This window comes from Rhinoderma darwinii, chromosome 7 (genome assembly GCF_050947455.1).
Source record: "Rhinoderma darwinii isolate aRhiDar2 chromosome 7, aRhiDar2.hap1, whole genome shotgun sequence".
NCBI lineage: Eukaryota > Metazoa > Chordata > Amphibia > Anura > Rhinodermatidae > Rhinoderma > Rhinoderma darwinii.
This window is the reverse complement of record NC_134693.1, coordinates 119,790,387-119,806,109: the sequence shown is the minus strand read 5'-3', so window position 1 is coordinate 119,806,109 and position 15,723 is coordinate 119,790,387. Positions and strand designations below refer to the sequence as shown.

General features: G+C 38.6%; 1 protein-coding gene across 2 annotated transcripts in view; it reads right to left on the bottom strand.

Annotated features, from left to right (window-relative positions):
- Positions 1 to 15,723, bottom strand: part of CACNA2D3 (calcium voltage-gated channel auxiliary subunit alpha2delta 3) — a 753,617-nt gene that overhangs the window by 25,185 nt on the left and 712,709 nt on the right. For both annotated transcript variants that reach the window (XM_075833901.1, XM_075833902.1), the window contains one exon: positions 15,147 to 15,258. In XM_075833901.1, coding sequence (XP_075690016.1) covers positions 15,147 to 15,258 — 112 coding nt within the window. The remainder of the gene's footprint in view (positions 1 to 15,146; positions 15,259 to 15,723) is intronic.

Here is a 15,723-nt window from a genome sequence, read left to right as displayed (position 1 = left end):
GTTTGTAGCATGTGTTCTGCACAGACAACGAGGCGGATGAGGAAACTTCCATATGATGTTTTTGTGACATTGTTTATTGCATTGTATTCCTTATATTCCAGGAATCAGAAATGTCGCATTTTTTTGTTTCCCGCATTTTTCTAGGGATGACATAAGTTGCTACTTTATATCTAGATTAGGGCGTGTACTAAAAATACAAGATAACCAAGCATTATTATTGAAGCGTTTTCCGGATTTTTGTACACCATGTTTAAAAACGATATAATGAAAAATTATACAACTATTTAAAGGCTATGTACATCTTTGAAATAGTTTATTTATATATATATATATATATATATATATATATATATATATATATATATATATATATATATACAGTATATATATATATATATATATATATATATATATATATATACAGTATATATATATATATCCAAATCAGTGTGTTTGGTGCAAGTTATTTTTACTTTTTGAGATACAGCTGCTTTGTAACCTGTATACTGAGCAGCTGTATAGCACACTGAAAACTGTATCCATCAGGCCAACGGAACTGACGGGTTCAGTGTCAGCGGGTCCTGCGTGCCTCTGATATGCAGGATCGAGCTGTTACCGTTCATACCGTTAGACGTGATGAATAACAGGTGGACACGCTGTCACTGAGCCTGTCGGTGCCGCTGACGTGACGGATTCAGGTCTCAGCGCTAGATACAGCTGTTCTGTATACAGGATACAAAGCAGCTGTATCTCAAAAAGTCAAAATATTTTTTTTATAAAAAGTATTTAGAAAGTTGACTGAACGTTCCATAAAAAAAAAAAAAAAATGATTTCACAGTTGTACATAGCCTTTAATATACTTACCGTTTTTAATTTCTAACTATTATATTCACCTTTAATCAATATTTCTTAGAAGATAACATGAGTGGGTAGACACCCTGATGACATGAGACTACAAACGTGACACAGGCTGGCACAAGGCACAACATCATCACTATGCCCACTGTATCACAGGGCAAAAGCATAATGAGAGCGAGGGCAGACAAGTTAATGATATACCAGTATTGGGGTGCTTAACGGGGATATAGGTAATGCACTATTTACATGGTCACTCTGTGGCAATGTTTAAATGGGCAGTGTGTAGCACTCTTCAAATGGGCACTACGTGGGACTGTTACTATGCGCACCGTGTAGCACTAGTCATATGAACACTTGTGGCACTACATATAAGCAGTACGTGATACTGTTCTTGTGGCCATTGTATTCAAATGGTCACTCTATGACATCACTCATCTAGCCACAGTATGGCAGTATTGACCTGGGCACAGCATGGCGGTATTAATTTGGCCATTGTATGACACTATTTATATGAGTACTATTTATCTGGATGCTGTATTGTGCTATTTATCTAGGAATTGTTTGCCACTATTTGGTCACTCCACAGCACGCTTCATCTGGGCACTCTATGGTTAACAGTATAGCACTATTTAATTGGACACTATGGTAGTACTATATGAATATAAACAGCTATCGTGTTGGCCTAAAATTTTGGAGGTGTTGACAGGACTGATTTCAGGAGAAAACGGCCCCTGAAATCCAGGCACTTTAGGAGCTGATTTTCAGTGTTTTTTTATTTTTGCAAGCGTTTTTTAAGCATATTTTGAAGCTCATATTCAAAGTGTTTTTTAAAGTGTCAATGGAAAAAGGGAAATCTCAGCTTGTAAAACATTTCAAGTATTGACATGTCCCTCCTTTTTTTACGAAGGGTATTGTTACAAGATGTTTTTAATACAGCAGCATAAAAATACACCTCGTATGAACTGGACGGAATATTTCTCATTGAAATCAATAGTAAGGTGTTTGCAGGCGTATTTCAAGTGTATTCTGGAGCGTAATATGAGCGTTTTACGCTCCGAAATATGCCTAAAAATATGTCACTTGGACATGGCCTAAGTGTAGTCCTTGCAGGGATTTACAAAAACATATTTTCTTTAATTTTTGCAAATTAGTTTCCATCCCGGAACAAATACTTATTTCCCCGATAGTGAGGGCAGGTCCAGATGTGGCAGAGTTTTTCCGTTGCAAATGTTGGTGCAGATTTGGGACAATTACGCAACGAATCTGCACCAACATTTGCATATTTGACAGGTAATTCAGACGTTGCAGAAAACACAGCGGACTTGCCACAGATTTCAGTTTTTGAATTGCAAAGGCTGAAATCCGCAGTGAAATTCCGCTTCTTCTCCGCAACAGTGAGTGCATGCTGCGGAGGGAAAATTCTGCACTGCAGCCTATGGTCCGCAGCGGAGTTTTCCGCAAAGTCTGAACTAACTTGCCTAAAAATGTATTGAAACAACTGTAAAAAACGGCCGCTGGAGAATTCCACTGCAATTCCGCCACGTCTGGCCGTGCCCTAAATGTCCTGATCTGTGCGGTAGGGTTAATCCTGCAGTTTGTGGAAACTCTGAACTGTCAGATGGTCTCAACAAAACAGCTGAAAAGTGTCAGTAAATGTCGCAGACATGTGGCCGATTTATATGACCCCATCATTTTGTTCTAAGTTGTCGTGTAGAAATCTATGATAATTATTGCGCAGTCAGTATGATTAGATGTGAACTCGGAAATATACTAATTCCCAAGTATAGATTGGATTCCAAACCATCAGCACTACAGTTACCATAGCAAGAAGGAACCCTGCCAGTATCAACAGGAACACATTCATTATATATAGACATCTTCAGACATCTCCGAAAAAAAAATGATCTCGGCTCGAAATTATTATTAGACTAATTTACCTACAGGAAGAATGAAAACGTTATTTCCTCAATCCCTTCAAAAACTTTGCTCACTGTCAACCAGCAGTAAAGCCTTTCTACTACAGTAAGGTTTTTCACCTACGTTGGCAATTACAGTGGTGACATTTTTGGATTTTTGCCCCAAAATTAAATATGACAAAGTTTGTCAGTTTAATGTGTTTGCAAGTGTGACATGAAAATCTGCTCTAAATTTAACTCCGGCTTTGCTTGGTTTACATTCACTAGGATTGGCAGTGGGTAAACTTTAGTAGCAGACATATAGCACACAAGTATTTTTTTTTGTGCCCCATCTGAAGTCAAGAAGCTAAAATAACCAGCAAAAGACTAATAAATAATTATTTAGTTGCGGTTGGGTTAAAACATCCAGATTTTTTACTCTGTCCCTTTCCCTTTAAACCCCCTTATCTGTAACAACATGTTAAGAAAACTTTGTAACTTTAGCCGAATTTCTCTGGAGCTGTTGTAGGGAGGTGAGAGGGCAGCAAACGTTGACAGAAAGAGTCCACAGCTGTTATTTTTGGCCGGGTCAATAATATATTCAAAGTCACTATATTTCTGATGTTGACAACGATGAGTATTTTTCCGATGGATGGGTGTAAATCAAACTACTGTGATTGTGGTGTGTTTTTTATTAAAAAAATTTGGATACATTTGAAATACTGTGGACAATCCCTACTACTTGATCACAAGAAATAACCAATTAGTAGTAGGAAGTCTATCTTTTTTTAATTAAAAAAGCTTCACTGTCTAAAAGGGACACAAACCCACCATGTGTCATACGAGGCATGGATTACTGCTCTTCCCCCACCATGCTTTATACTGCAGCTCTGCTTCTTCAGGCTAATGTTTGACTATTAGGATTAGGTTAGATTAGGTACCCGCCAGATAAACCTTAACAAAGATTGCAGGTGAACCTCTTGAGCCTCATGGCTTCCTATGCCTGAGATCGGTTGTTTGCCAACAGGGACTCAAAAAACTTTTTGTCTTAGCAATGCTCCATAAGGGAAGAAAATAATTGTTTTCTATGGACATTATCCTCAAGAAAGATTCCTGAACTAATAACCCTGCGTTGTTAACTGCTTTTATCTAGGACGTTTTTTTAACCCTTAAAAGTGAATGTCCACCTTTTAAAACCATGTTATCTTAGATCCAAAATTGTGTTGTTTAAATTCTTAATATATTTTTACAGCCATGTGACTTTTTTTTCTGATACAAAGCTTTAAATCCCATACATTGTCAAATACTTAAATGACAAATGCCTAGTTAACTCCAGCTGCCACTTAAGAAAGCTACAAACTTATTGCATACTGTTTATATATGGAAGTCAATGATAAAATAGTATGCAGTAAACTCCAAGGCTCCCTCTAGTGGTGTCTGCAGGTAGCCATGCATTTATCATTTAACTCTTTGTTTATGCGGGGGATTTTGAGCTACAACCCTTGTAAAGATATATTTAATTAAACACTGAATAAATCAATAATGTATGATGTAACGTTTTTTTTACATTTGCTGCAAACTGCATGTGAAATAAGCCTACAGTATGTTGGTTAAATGAACTAATAATAAGCAAATGGAGCATGCATTTTCATGTAAACTAATGTTCACACCTATTGTATCATTGTATCTTAATTTAAGATAAAACATGGATAGATTTTAAAGATAGATAGATAGATAGATAGATAGATAGATAGATAGATAGATAGATAGATAGATAGATAGATAGATAGATAGATAGATAGATAGATAGATAGATAGATAGATAGATAGATAGATAGATAGAAAAATAATTAATAGAGATGATAGATAGATAGATAGATAGATAGATAGATAGATAGATAGATAGATAGATAGATAGATAGATAGATAGATAGATAGATAGATAGATACAAATACTTAGAAGAGAAGCACAAAAATAAAGATAAATGCCTTTTCAAAGGTTTGTGTGTGCAAGCCTCCAGACCACGACCCACGTTCCCAAAAGAACTCCACGTCATAGTATCAAAAAAAGTGAAAAAAAAATGTATTCACCAATATGGTTGCACTTTTTTTGATACTATGACGTGGAGTGCTGCCTATTCTTTGAATGAATAGATAGATAGATAGATAGATAGATAGATAGATAGATAGATAGATAGATAGATAGATAGATAGATAGATAGATAGATAGATAGATAGATAGATATGAGATAGATAGATAGATAGATAGATAGATAGATAGATAGATAGATAGATAGATAGATAGATAGATAGATAGATAGATAGATAGATAGATATGACATGAAAACTTGCTGCAGCGTGATATCACACAACAAAAGCCATTGAAAAGTCATTGAAAGAGTCAAGATAAGAGATCTAGCCAGGGCCGGTCTTAGGATAGATGGCGCACCGTGCCAAATTATCTTTCAGAGCCCCGCCCCCTCAGAGAAAAAATGCCCCATAAAAAAAAGTATAATGCACCCCATAGTATAATACCTTATATAGTGCCCCCACACAGTATAGTGCCCCTTTAGTGCCCCCAATACAGTATTATAATAATATTTAATAATATGATATATTATAACCCCTTCAAGGACACAGTATTTTGTCCTTTAATTCTGCCCACACAGTATTATGCCCCCTAAGTGGCACACACAGTATATTGCCCCCTGTAGTACCCCTTCACAGTATAATGTCCGCTTAGTGGCCCCCTCACAGTATAATGCCCCCCTCCCCTGGCTGCCACACACAGCCCCCACCTTGTAGATAGTGCCCCCTATTAATTCTGCAATATAGCCTCCCTGTGGACAGTGTCATAATCACCCACCTCCTCCTTGAAGATCGTGCCATACAGCCCCCCACCTCCCCCTTGTAGACAGTTATCCTAAACCAAAAATTTTTTTACTCACCTAGTTCCCACGACGAACTGAGCTGCTCCACGACGGGATCCTTGCGTAGGCCGGCATGATCCTTTAGCCTAGTACAAAATTTCCCAACCTTTTCCGACTCGAGGTACCACTGGAAAAATTAAATGTCCTCAGGACACACCTACCAAAAATAGTTTCGAGAAAACAGCTAAAAACAAGCACTACACCCATAGGTTATGTTCACACAGCGTTTTTTGTAAGGTGAAAAAAATGTGCCTTAAAATTCCTTCTGGAATTTTGAAGCAGATTTTGAATTGACAGCGTTGTTTGACCTTTTTATTGCGTTTTTTTTTAAGCCATTGAAGCCAATGCAAAAGACACAGGCAAAAAAGCACCAAACGAGCGCCGCAGGAATTCTCTGCCTCCTATTAATTTCAATTAGAGCTCAGAGGTGAAAACCACTTGAAGACTATCAGCCCCCCACTCACAGTAAAATGACCATCAGCCCGCCACTCACAGTAAAATGACCATCAGCCCCCCACTCACAGTAAAATGACCATCAGCCCCCACTCACATTAAAATGACCATCAGCCCCCCACTCACAGTAAAATGACCATCAGCCTGCCACTCTAACTAAAATGACCATCAGCCCACCACTCAGAGATTTCCCCTGTAGATAGTGCCACACAGCCACCTTGTAGGTAGTGCCACACAGCCCCCTTGTAGGTAGTGCCACACAGCCCCCTTGTAGGTAGTGCCACACAGCCCCCTGTAGGTAGTGCCATAAAACCCCCTTGTAGGTAGTGCCACACAGACCATAACCCCCTTGTACATAGCACCCCCCTCCCGTTCCTGTAGATAGCACCACTGCAGCTTCCTGAAGGAGCGGAATCCCCCTGTGGCTCGGGGATTCCTCTCCAGGAGTGCTCCGCTTGATGTCTCTATCCATATATGGACAGTGATATCAGGGGCAACTCCTGAAGTGAAATCCCCGTCCACAGCATTGCCGACGCTGTGACCGGGGATTCCACTCCAGGAGAAGGCCTTGTCGTCTCTGTCCATTTATGGATAGTGACGTCACTGACTTCTCCTGGAGTGCAATCCCCAGTCACAGCATTGGGGATTCCACTCCAGAAGAAGCCCCTGACGTCTTTGTCCAAAAATGGACACAAGGGCTTCTCCTGGTGTGGAATCCCCGGTCACAGAGTTGGCAACGCTGACATCAAGAGACATCAAGCGCTCCGTCCAGGAGCGGAATCCACATGGGGATTCCGCTCCTTCAGGGCGCTACAGTGGCACTAGTAGATAGCAGAGCAGGGAGATGCCTTCCCGCTCTGCTATAATTGCGTCGCTACCGCTGTAGCAGCCGCAGCGGCTGCTACCAGCGGCTGTCCATGGGGGTCCCGTCCAGATGGGCGGCAGGGGCGCCCTCATGCTGGGTGTCACCGCTAGCGACTGCTATGGCTGCTACAGCGGTAGCGATGCCACTGAGTGAAGAAGCGCCCGGGCGGAAAGGCGGATGCTGAGTTGCCGGGCCTGAGTGCTTCTGAAACAAGCAGGGGAAGGGAGCCAGTGCAGCGCCCCCTTCCACATGCTGAAGTGATGCGCCCTGTGCAATGGCACAGGTCGCACACCCCTAAGGTCGGCCCTAGGTCTAGCCATTGTTTAGTTAGTGCGTTCAAAGTGAAGGTATAGATGGCTACATCTGTAGATAGATAGATTAGATAGATAGATAGATAGATAGATAGATAGATAGATAGATAGATAGATAGATAGATAGATAGATAGATAGATAGATAGATAGATGATAGATAGATAGATAGATGATAGATAGATAGATAGATAGATAGATAGATAGATAGATAGATAGATAGATAGATAGATAGATAGATAGATAGATAGATAGATAGATAGATAGATAGATAGATAGATAGATATGAGATAGAAGATAGATGATAGATAGATAGATAGATAGATAGATAGATAGATAGATAGATAGATAGATAGATAGATAGATAGATAGATAGATAGATAGATACAGAATCAGGCAGCACTGGCAGCGTGTGGGTGCAAGCTCTTAGGAACAGACCAAGTTCCAAGTACATACAAATCGAAAAACGAGCAGCAACTTCAAGGTTCAAGTGAAAAAATGGGTACTTTATTGCCCGTGCGACGTTTCAGCTCCGTCCACTGGAGCCTTTCTCAAGCCTTGAGAAAGGCTCCAGTGGACGGAGCTGAAACGTCGCACGGGCAATAAAGTACCCATTTTTTCACTTGAACCTTGAAGTTGCTGCTCGTTTTTCGATTTGTAGATAGATAGATAGATAGATAGATAGATAGATAGATAGATAGATAGATAGATAGATAGATAGATAGACGGATAGATACAGACAGAATTGGGTTTTGTTAGAAAGACCAGCCAAGTATTGGTTATTTTACTGACCAGCACTTGGCATGAACACTTCGTATGTTACTCAGCTGACAGACTATATAAATATATTGTATAATATTTAATCCCTTTTGCTCTAAATGTTTAAAAGTCAACACGGATCTGTCATGAAAGTTTAATCAGCGGAGAGTAGGTTTAAGACTAAGTGCTGACATTTATGCTCAAAGCAAAGAAAAACTCAAAAACTGATACTTTTGGTATTGCTGAGTCTGTGTCTCAAGTCTCCGTTCTGGTCTCAGGTTTTTGAAAAATGTGAGATAAGGAATCCTGCCGCAATCTGTTTCTAATAGGCTATAAAACAATATTGCTGAAGGGACATTATGAAATATTACTACATTAATAATACACAATCTGTAGAGATGTATTATTTACTGACTTCTATGTCTGGGAAGAAGTTTCACCACAAATAATGAATGTATTGTAAAACTTAAAGGGGTTGTCCAGGCATGGGCAGCTGATGACCTATACACAGGATACTTCATCAGTATATGAGTGGTGGGGGTCCGACACCTGGACCACGCACCGATCAGCTGCTCCGGCTGCCACTGGGCAAACAGATGCCCATGCCGGAAACAGATGGCTCGAATCACGGAATAGCGGGAAAAAAAATGCCCTGGTAAAAAAATGCCTCTGCCTCCCATTGAAATCAATGGAGGGCGATTTCGGACGTTTTTGGTGTTGATTCCAATGCGGCCTTGGTTGTTTGTGAACAAGTGGGTCTAAAGCTGCAAGAAGCATTGCTAACCCATGTAGCTCCATATATGGAACCATACTGTCTCAGTTACTCCAGGTGTCCATTTAACCCCTTAACGACCGCCAATACGCCTTTTCACGGCGGCCCTTAAGGGTACTAATGCCAGAGCGCCGCCTTTTCACTGCGCTCTGACATAAGCCCGACATGGGTGTTCTGTGCCGGCTACAGCGGGTGTCGGGCTGTCTGAAGACAGCCGGACATCTGCACTAACGGGCGGGATCGATTTCAACATCGATCTCACCCGTTTAACCCCTTAGATGCGGCGCTCAATAGCTTAATCACTTGTTCTATTCGTCTTATTTCTTCTTCTTTTTTTAACCTTAGGCAGAATACACAAGTTTCTTTTTAAGTTTTACTGCACTTGTTACTATTCTTTTTGAAGATCACAAGCTGTCTCCAACTTTCCACCATCAGGGTCCCATCAGCAAACTCAGGCAATGACTGGGATCCAACCAAATGTACAAAATGTAGAATAACTGTGCTGCACTTCCTAAGGAATGTGAGGGCGATGAACTACAGTCAGTGGTGAAATACCGGGACATTAATTAATCCTATAGATTCTGCTTCCTCCGCTCTTCTTACATGAGCCCATATATTTATGGCCCCACAGCAGATACAAATTATCATATGACTCTGTGCAACTTTTTTTTGCAAACTCTCGCAATAGCAAACTGGAAAATGTCCCCCACATCCCACATCGAATATTTTCGAGACAGTCCGAGTGCATAACTTGAATCTTTTCAGACAATATATTTGCAGACGTGCCAGACCCAATATTTTTAATTCCGCTTGTTTTCAAAGATGAATGGAATAGCAGACTAATTTAATAAAGAAAGGTATATAAAAGGTCAAAAATATTAATGAGAGCCGCCAAATCTTAGAAATAGCAAAAGTTTTATGTTAATTCTGCTAATTTTGGATTCCATCAACTTAGTGAGACCGTACTGTATGTCTGATTATACCGAACGTGTCGGCCTATAAGTCTGCTGGATTACTGGACTACGTTCAGCGATGAATGTAAAAATTCTGAAAGCCGGGCCCTCGCATTCCATATAATCCATGTTTTATTCCAGCCAATTAGAAATTAGCCTGCTCGTGAAAACATTGTGAAACCTGCAGAGAAAATAAAACATAGGCCAAACAAATCATACAAAACCAAATAAAAGTACAGAAAGTGTAGTATTATGCGAAGCCCGGCGGCTGGAGAACACTTACACTTGTATAAATCCTGACTCTCAAACCGCCCTTTTTAACTCATCTCCTCTCGTGTACCTCAGTCCTAAAACCAGTACACCCAACCTACTTAAAAATCACTGCCCTGACAAAAAGTCTGTAGAAATTCTTCTACCACAATATTCCAAAAATGTTCCCCTAAAATTAAAACATCACAAGTAAATTTAAAGCATGCACACCATTTTAGTTTAACTACATATGTGGAGAGATCTATCTATCTATCTATCCTATCTATCTATCTATCTATCTATCTATCTATCTATCTATCTATCTATCTATCTAATATCTATCTATCTAATATCTATCTATCTATCTATCTATCTATCTATCTATCTAATATCTATCTATCTATCTATCTATCTATCTATCTATCTATCTATCTATCTATCTATCTATCTATCTATCTATCTATCTATCTATCTATCTAATATCTATCTATCTATCTATCTATCTATCTATCTATCTATCTATCTATCTATCTATCTATCTATCTATCTAATATCTATCTATCTATTCTGCATATATAAATAAATAAATAAATAAAATAAAAATAAAAAAAATATATATATACACAGTATTTTTTTTTAGTATCTTGCAATATTATAATTTCTAAAGAGTGATTATTATCTATGAATTGTATTATTTTTATATAAGGAGATAACATTTAAAATGTAAGGAAAAAATATTTGCTGGTGAATTTTTTTTAGGGGAATTCGATCTTTAATTTTGGAGACAATGCATATTTTTTTTACTTATTCATATAGACTTAGGGCTCATGCGTCTGACCAAATTACATCTCTGTGCAACCTCTGAGTCATCTGGAGCCATAACATTGTGCCCATTCTATAGGGCCATGTTGTACCTTCATATACTTCTTACTTCATATGGAGTTCTGTCGAATTCCATAATCTCTGGCAAATAGTGGCACGCCCTATCGGATGTTGTATTACATAGGTTTTCTTCCCTAGAAACAATTATCTCCATTATACAGTGCTGTACCGAGGAATCGTATGGCAGCACGTGGAGTGCCTATGTCTCCATACTACCGAGCTGTGCAAACAAAGACGTTTGTTGTGTCCCCATTCGAAAAAGGGACATAAACGAGTAATCAAGACATTGTTTGACCCGTACTTGATCTAATTGAAGTAAACTTCTTTTGCACTCCCGTAGAAGCCTGAGGTTTTGTGGTTGCTGCTCCAGTAGACTTAAAATAGAGACACAGCAGATTAAGACTATAATCTCATACTTAAAAAAAAGTCTCTTACTGGTACATGGTTAAAGGTAGCCCAAATCTGTATCTCACTCCAAACACATCTCCATTTATTTAAGGCTTTTCTGGGATCAGACACTTGAAAAGAAACATATTTGTGTTTATATGAAAGACAATATTGCGATTGTTAATACCCGCAGAGGGCATTTAAGAGCCATCATTGTGCTCTCATTAGAGGTTTATCACGGGTGTAGTTTATGGCTTCCTGTTGGGTGCATTTGTAAAATAATGGAGGCCTTGAGATCAGTTTGGACTGCTCTCTGAAAGACACAAATGTTTTCTTTACAAATAAAAAAAGATCTTAGTCGCCTTAAAACGCTATAATTTGCACTTGACTCAGTTTCCAATGGGTTGTAGACCAAAAGCTGCATTATGTGGTTATTTTGGAAAGAGATTCCATGTCCTAAAATTACCCTCAAAACCTGAGGTCTTAAATCTGCTCTTGTCATGTTGAATTAAGATAGTTGTATACCCAGAAATGATGTTCAAACGCAGCTATTCCACATTCAATATTTCCATACAAAGTATAGACAATACAGCCCAGGGAACTGACTGCTGTAACAACCATAGACTTTTAGTAGAGACATGCGTGAATCCTTCTACTTATATAATAAATATAAGATAATAATAAAATGATTCATATTATGAGAACAATAGGATTTAAAATACATATTCATCATTATTACAATTACATCAGGAATATAGTCGTGTGAGGAGAAAGTTGGGTGTAGTTTACTTTTTTCTTTCTTTTACTTTTATTTTTAACCAAAGAAAGGAGTCCTAAAAAGAGGAAAAGTATAAAGTATATAAAGTATAAAATATGTCCAGCGGTGAAATTATAGGGTGGTACTCGGGCCCTGTGGGGCGAGACCAGTATTATAAATGGCGTGTGCTAGTAGAGGGCCCTATTACAGATTTTGCATTCGGCCCATGAGCTTTAAGCTACCCCTCTGTATACGTCGCTCCTTTTTTTTTTTTTTTTTCAATACATTTTTGGTTTTGGCTAAAAAATAAGCTGCTTGAAATTGCATTATGTAAACAAAGCCTTATTGGCATGAAACTTGCTCTGTAGGGCTGTATTCACATCTGTATTGTGGGCTCCATTAGAAGCCTCCGTCATTGATTTTATTATAAATGCCACCATGACCTAAACCCAAAGGCCCCTATTTCAGCCAATGGGGTCCATCGGGCATTGCTGCTGTTCATCATGTGTAGGATCTGGCATTGCCGTTCCTATATTATAAGATCCTATGACTTTTTGCATGGATATTGATAGAGACATATTTTGAATGTGCCATCACCTATATACATAAAATCATACAGATTTCTATGATGTAAAGGTTTACTGCCCAAGAAAGACAAAGAATGTCCACCATATGTGGCCTGTGTTGTTACATTCAGAAGAGGCAGACGTTTTATGCCATGAATTTAGGAGCTAATAAAACTAGATCAAACAGGCTAAAACTGCGCCAAATTTATCACAGTGGTGTTTGCTGTATAATAAATTTAACACAACTTGCCCACCTCTTGGCTAGTATACTTTTCCCCAATATTTTTTTCCCAAAAAATGACGCACAACGTTAATAAATCCGGCACATTTTACAACTCCTCTTAGCCACGGCCTTATTCTACGCACTTAGAAATTGCCATGTGAGCTGTAAAACTCAAAAGTAATTTAGCACACAGCATATATGCAAGTATTTTTAGCACAAGATTCAATTCTGTAGCATTTTGCTTTGTAAGTCTCCCCAAATTTTCCAAGTTGGGCTGGAAACATTAAAGCAAGAATTAGACTATTTACTGTGGGCAATTTCGACACTTGTCTATTTTTATAAACCCCCAGTTTAAAAATATGCGGCAGATTAAGGTAGAGAAGTAGAGTCTAGAGCAGAAGTCCCCAGTTGGATCTTGTGAGCCACATCAAAAGGAGTCAGTAGAATAGTAAGTGAAAGCAATAGGCTTGTATCTAAATGGGTTGTCTACGACTCAGAAATGACATTTATTACATTCAGCACTGACAATGCTACAGCTTTGTCCTGTAAACCCTGTTCCAATTCTGTCCCAATCCAAGTGTCCACACATGTATTCATACAGCGAGGATATGTGTTCGTCTTATCACTGCTAACCTTTGTATTCATGGCATCGCCATATTACCATGTTTTGACCTGTAGGTTTGTTGTGTGTCCATTATGGTTGTTGTTTTGTGGAGTTCTAGTTTTAAAATCTTCTGAAATGTAAATTAGACATGTCAGGAAATTATATTGTTGGGGCCTGGGAGCCGTGATCAATTTTGATGCCCTACGTTGCTGTTTTTCTGATTGTCCAAGATGTGCACATAAAACTTGCATAAAAACTGACTGAGTTCAACAAAGCTATGAAGAAGTCAATCCTCTTACCAAGAACTTTCTAAGAAAGAAAAAGTGGCAACAGCACATATAGACAGTTCAAGATTTTGGAAGAGTGTGTCTTTACTCCAGTGATGCAACGTTATACCTGGGAAACCGTTATAGGCGCTTTCTAACAACTTTTTGGGGATTTGGTCCTGGGACCAATCCCCACCTCAAGACAACCAGACTTTATTCTTCCCATGCTCTAAAAATGTATTGTATCTTACATGCCCTTAAACAATGTTTGCTGGCGGTATACTGCTTGGTAAAGAATCCAAAAATGTCCAAGTTTATGGGACCCTGTCAACCATCCTTTGTGGTAGTCATGAAACTGTGATAAGAGCTACATGGATAACAAGTTAAGGCTATTTCAAAATTAAAAAAAAATAATAATAATTTAGGGTACCAAAAATGATCTCATCCTTAAAAAATATTCCCAGTTGTTATGACCATGTGATTTTTTTTTAATTATAACTTAAAAATATATATAAAAAAAAACAAAAAACTACGAGACAGTTGTCTCTTCCTTCTGGCACGTGATTCAATTTGGATTTGGCTTATCTTCATTTGGATAGTTCTATCCTCGGCAATCGTGTTTGAAAAAGTTCCTATGTGGACCAAAATGTTACACATTTGATTCTGGATTGCTAATAAATTATCTTGCAGCATAATTTAGACTGCCAAGTTCTTTCATATATATGCTTGGGGTTGGACCCTACTTATGTCCTTCCTTAAAATCAGACATATATTATAGGCAATGCTGCCCATGCAAAGTTCTTAGGTGAGAAACCAGATGGTGGAATTTCAGGTTTACAAAAACAGCTTATAGCGACAGACTGTACCAAGGATGTGAATCAAGTACTTGTATACAATCTGTTTTAGTAGCTTAGATTTAACGGGAAGAGCGAGACATAGCCTGAGAGAGCCACGGGGTCAATGGAGGATGTTTCTAAGTGTGTGATGAGTTTATATTTAATGTTTGATGGGAAGGAGCCAATGGGCACTGGGGCACGGAGGTGAGTTAAGGTCTTTGAACACATTGGATTAACAAGAAAGTTGATTGATCCGTATCTATTTCATTGCAATCACTGCGGCATTCTAAAGGATGTTGGTGTAAGTAACCATTTGGATTTTCTGTTATTTTTTCGTGACATCATGTGCTGTATGTTGAAAATGTTTTTGCTATTATGCGGCTACACAGCTGACCACATTTACAGGGCATCTTTTTTTAACAAAAAATTCACTGTAAAGAAAAAAAATTCGTGGCCTGTGATGGAAACATTTTACAAGTGAGACCTTGCATAATTAGGGGGTTGGCATGTTACTCATTAAAAAGGCAAGCTTGGTAACACATTGCAGATCTTTTAATACTCAGCTCTTAGTGAAAGACTTACTTGGTGCAATCGTCACAGTTAATGGTGCCTGTTGTCTCCTTTATGGTCCGCTCAGATACAAAAGCTGGGTACTCTGTATCACAGGGCTCCAGAGTCTGCTTTATCCTTTGAGCTGCAAAAAAATAGTCATGTACAACAAATAACTAAAAATTCCATACATTACAAGCTAATATATATATTTTTCTGCCACCTTTCAAGTATTACAATTTCAAGTCTGACTTACCAAGCCTATATTCATCATTATAAAAGAAAAAAAAACAGCGGTAAATATTATTCCTTGAATTTTCCTTTGAGTCATTAAAAATTCCATTCAGAATTTTTGTTTTTGGGTAATCTAGGTGACAATCAAAATGGCCTTCAACACTTTTCCCTCAAGGGTTGTCATTCAGTTTTCCTAGAGTTCTGAATGCCAGATCTATCTTGGTATGTAACTTGCTAGAAGTTGACAACTCAAGGACTCAAGCACCTGCCAGATAATTTAAAAACGCTTATTTTCAATAGGATCTCATTCGTTTTTTGGTAAGACCAAGCCCTTCGACCTCCAATAATGAGGACAGTTCAGGATATGCTCTATACG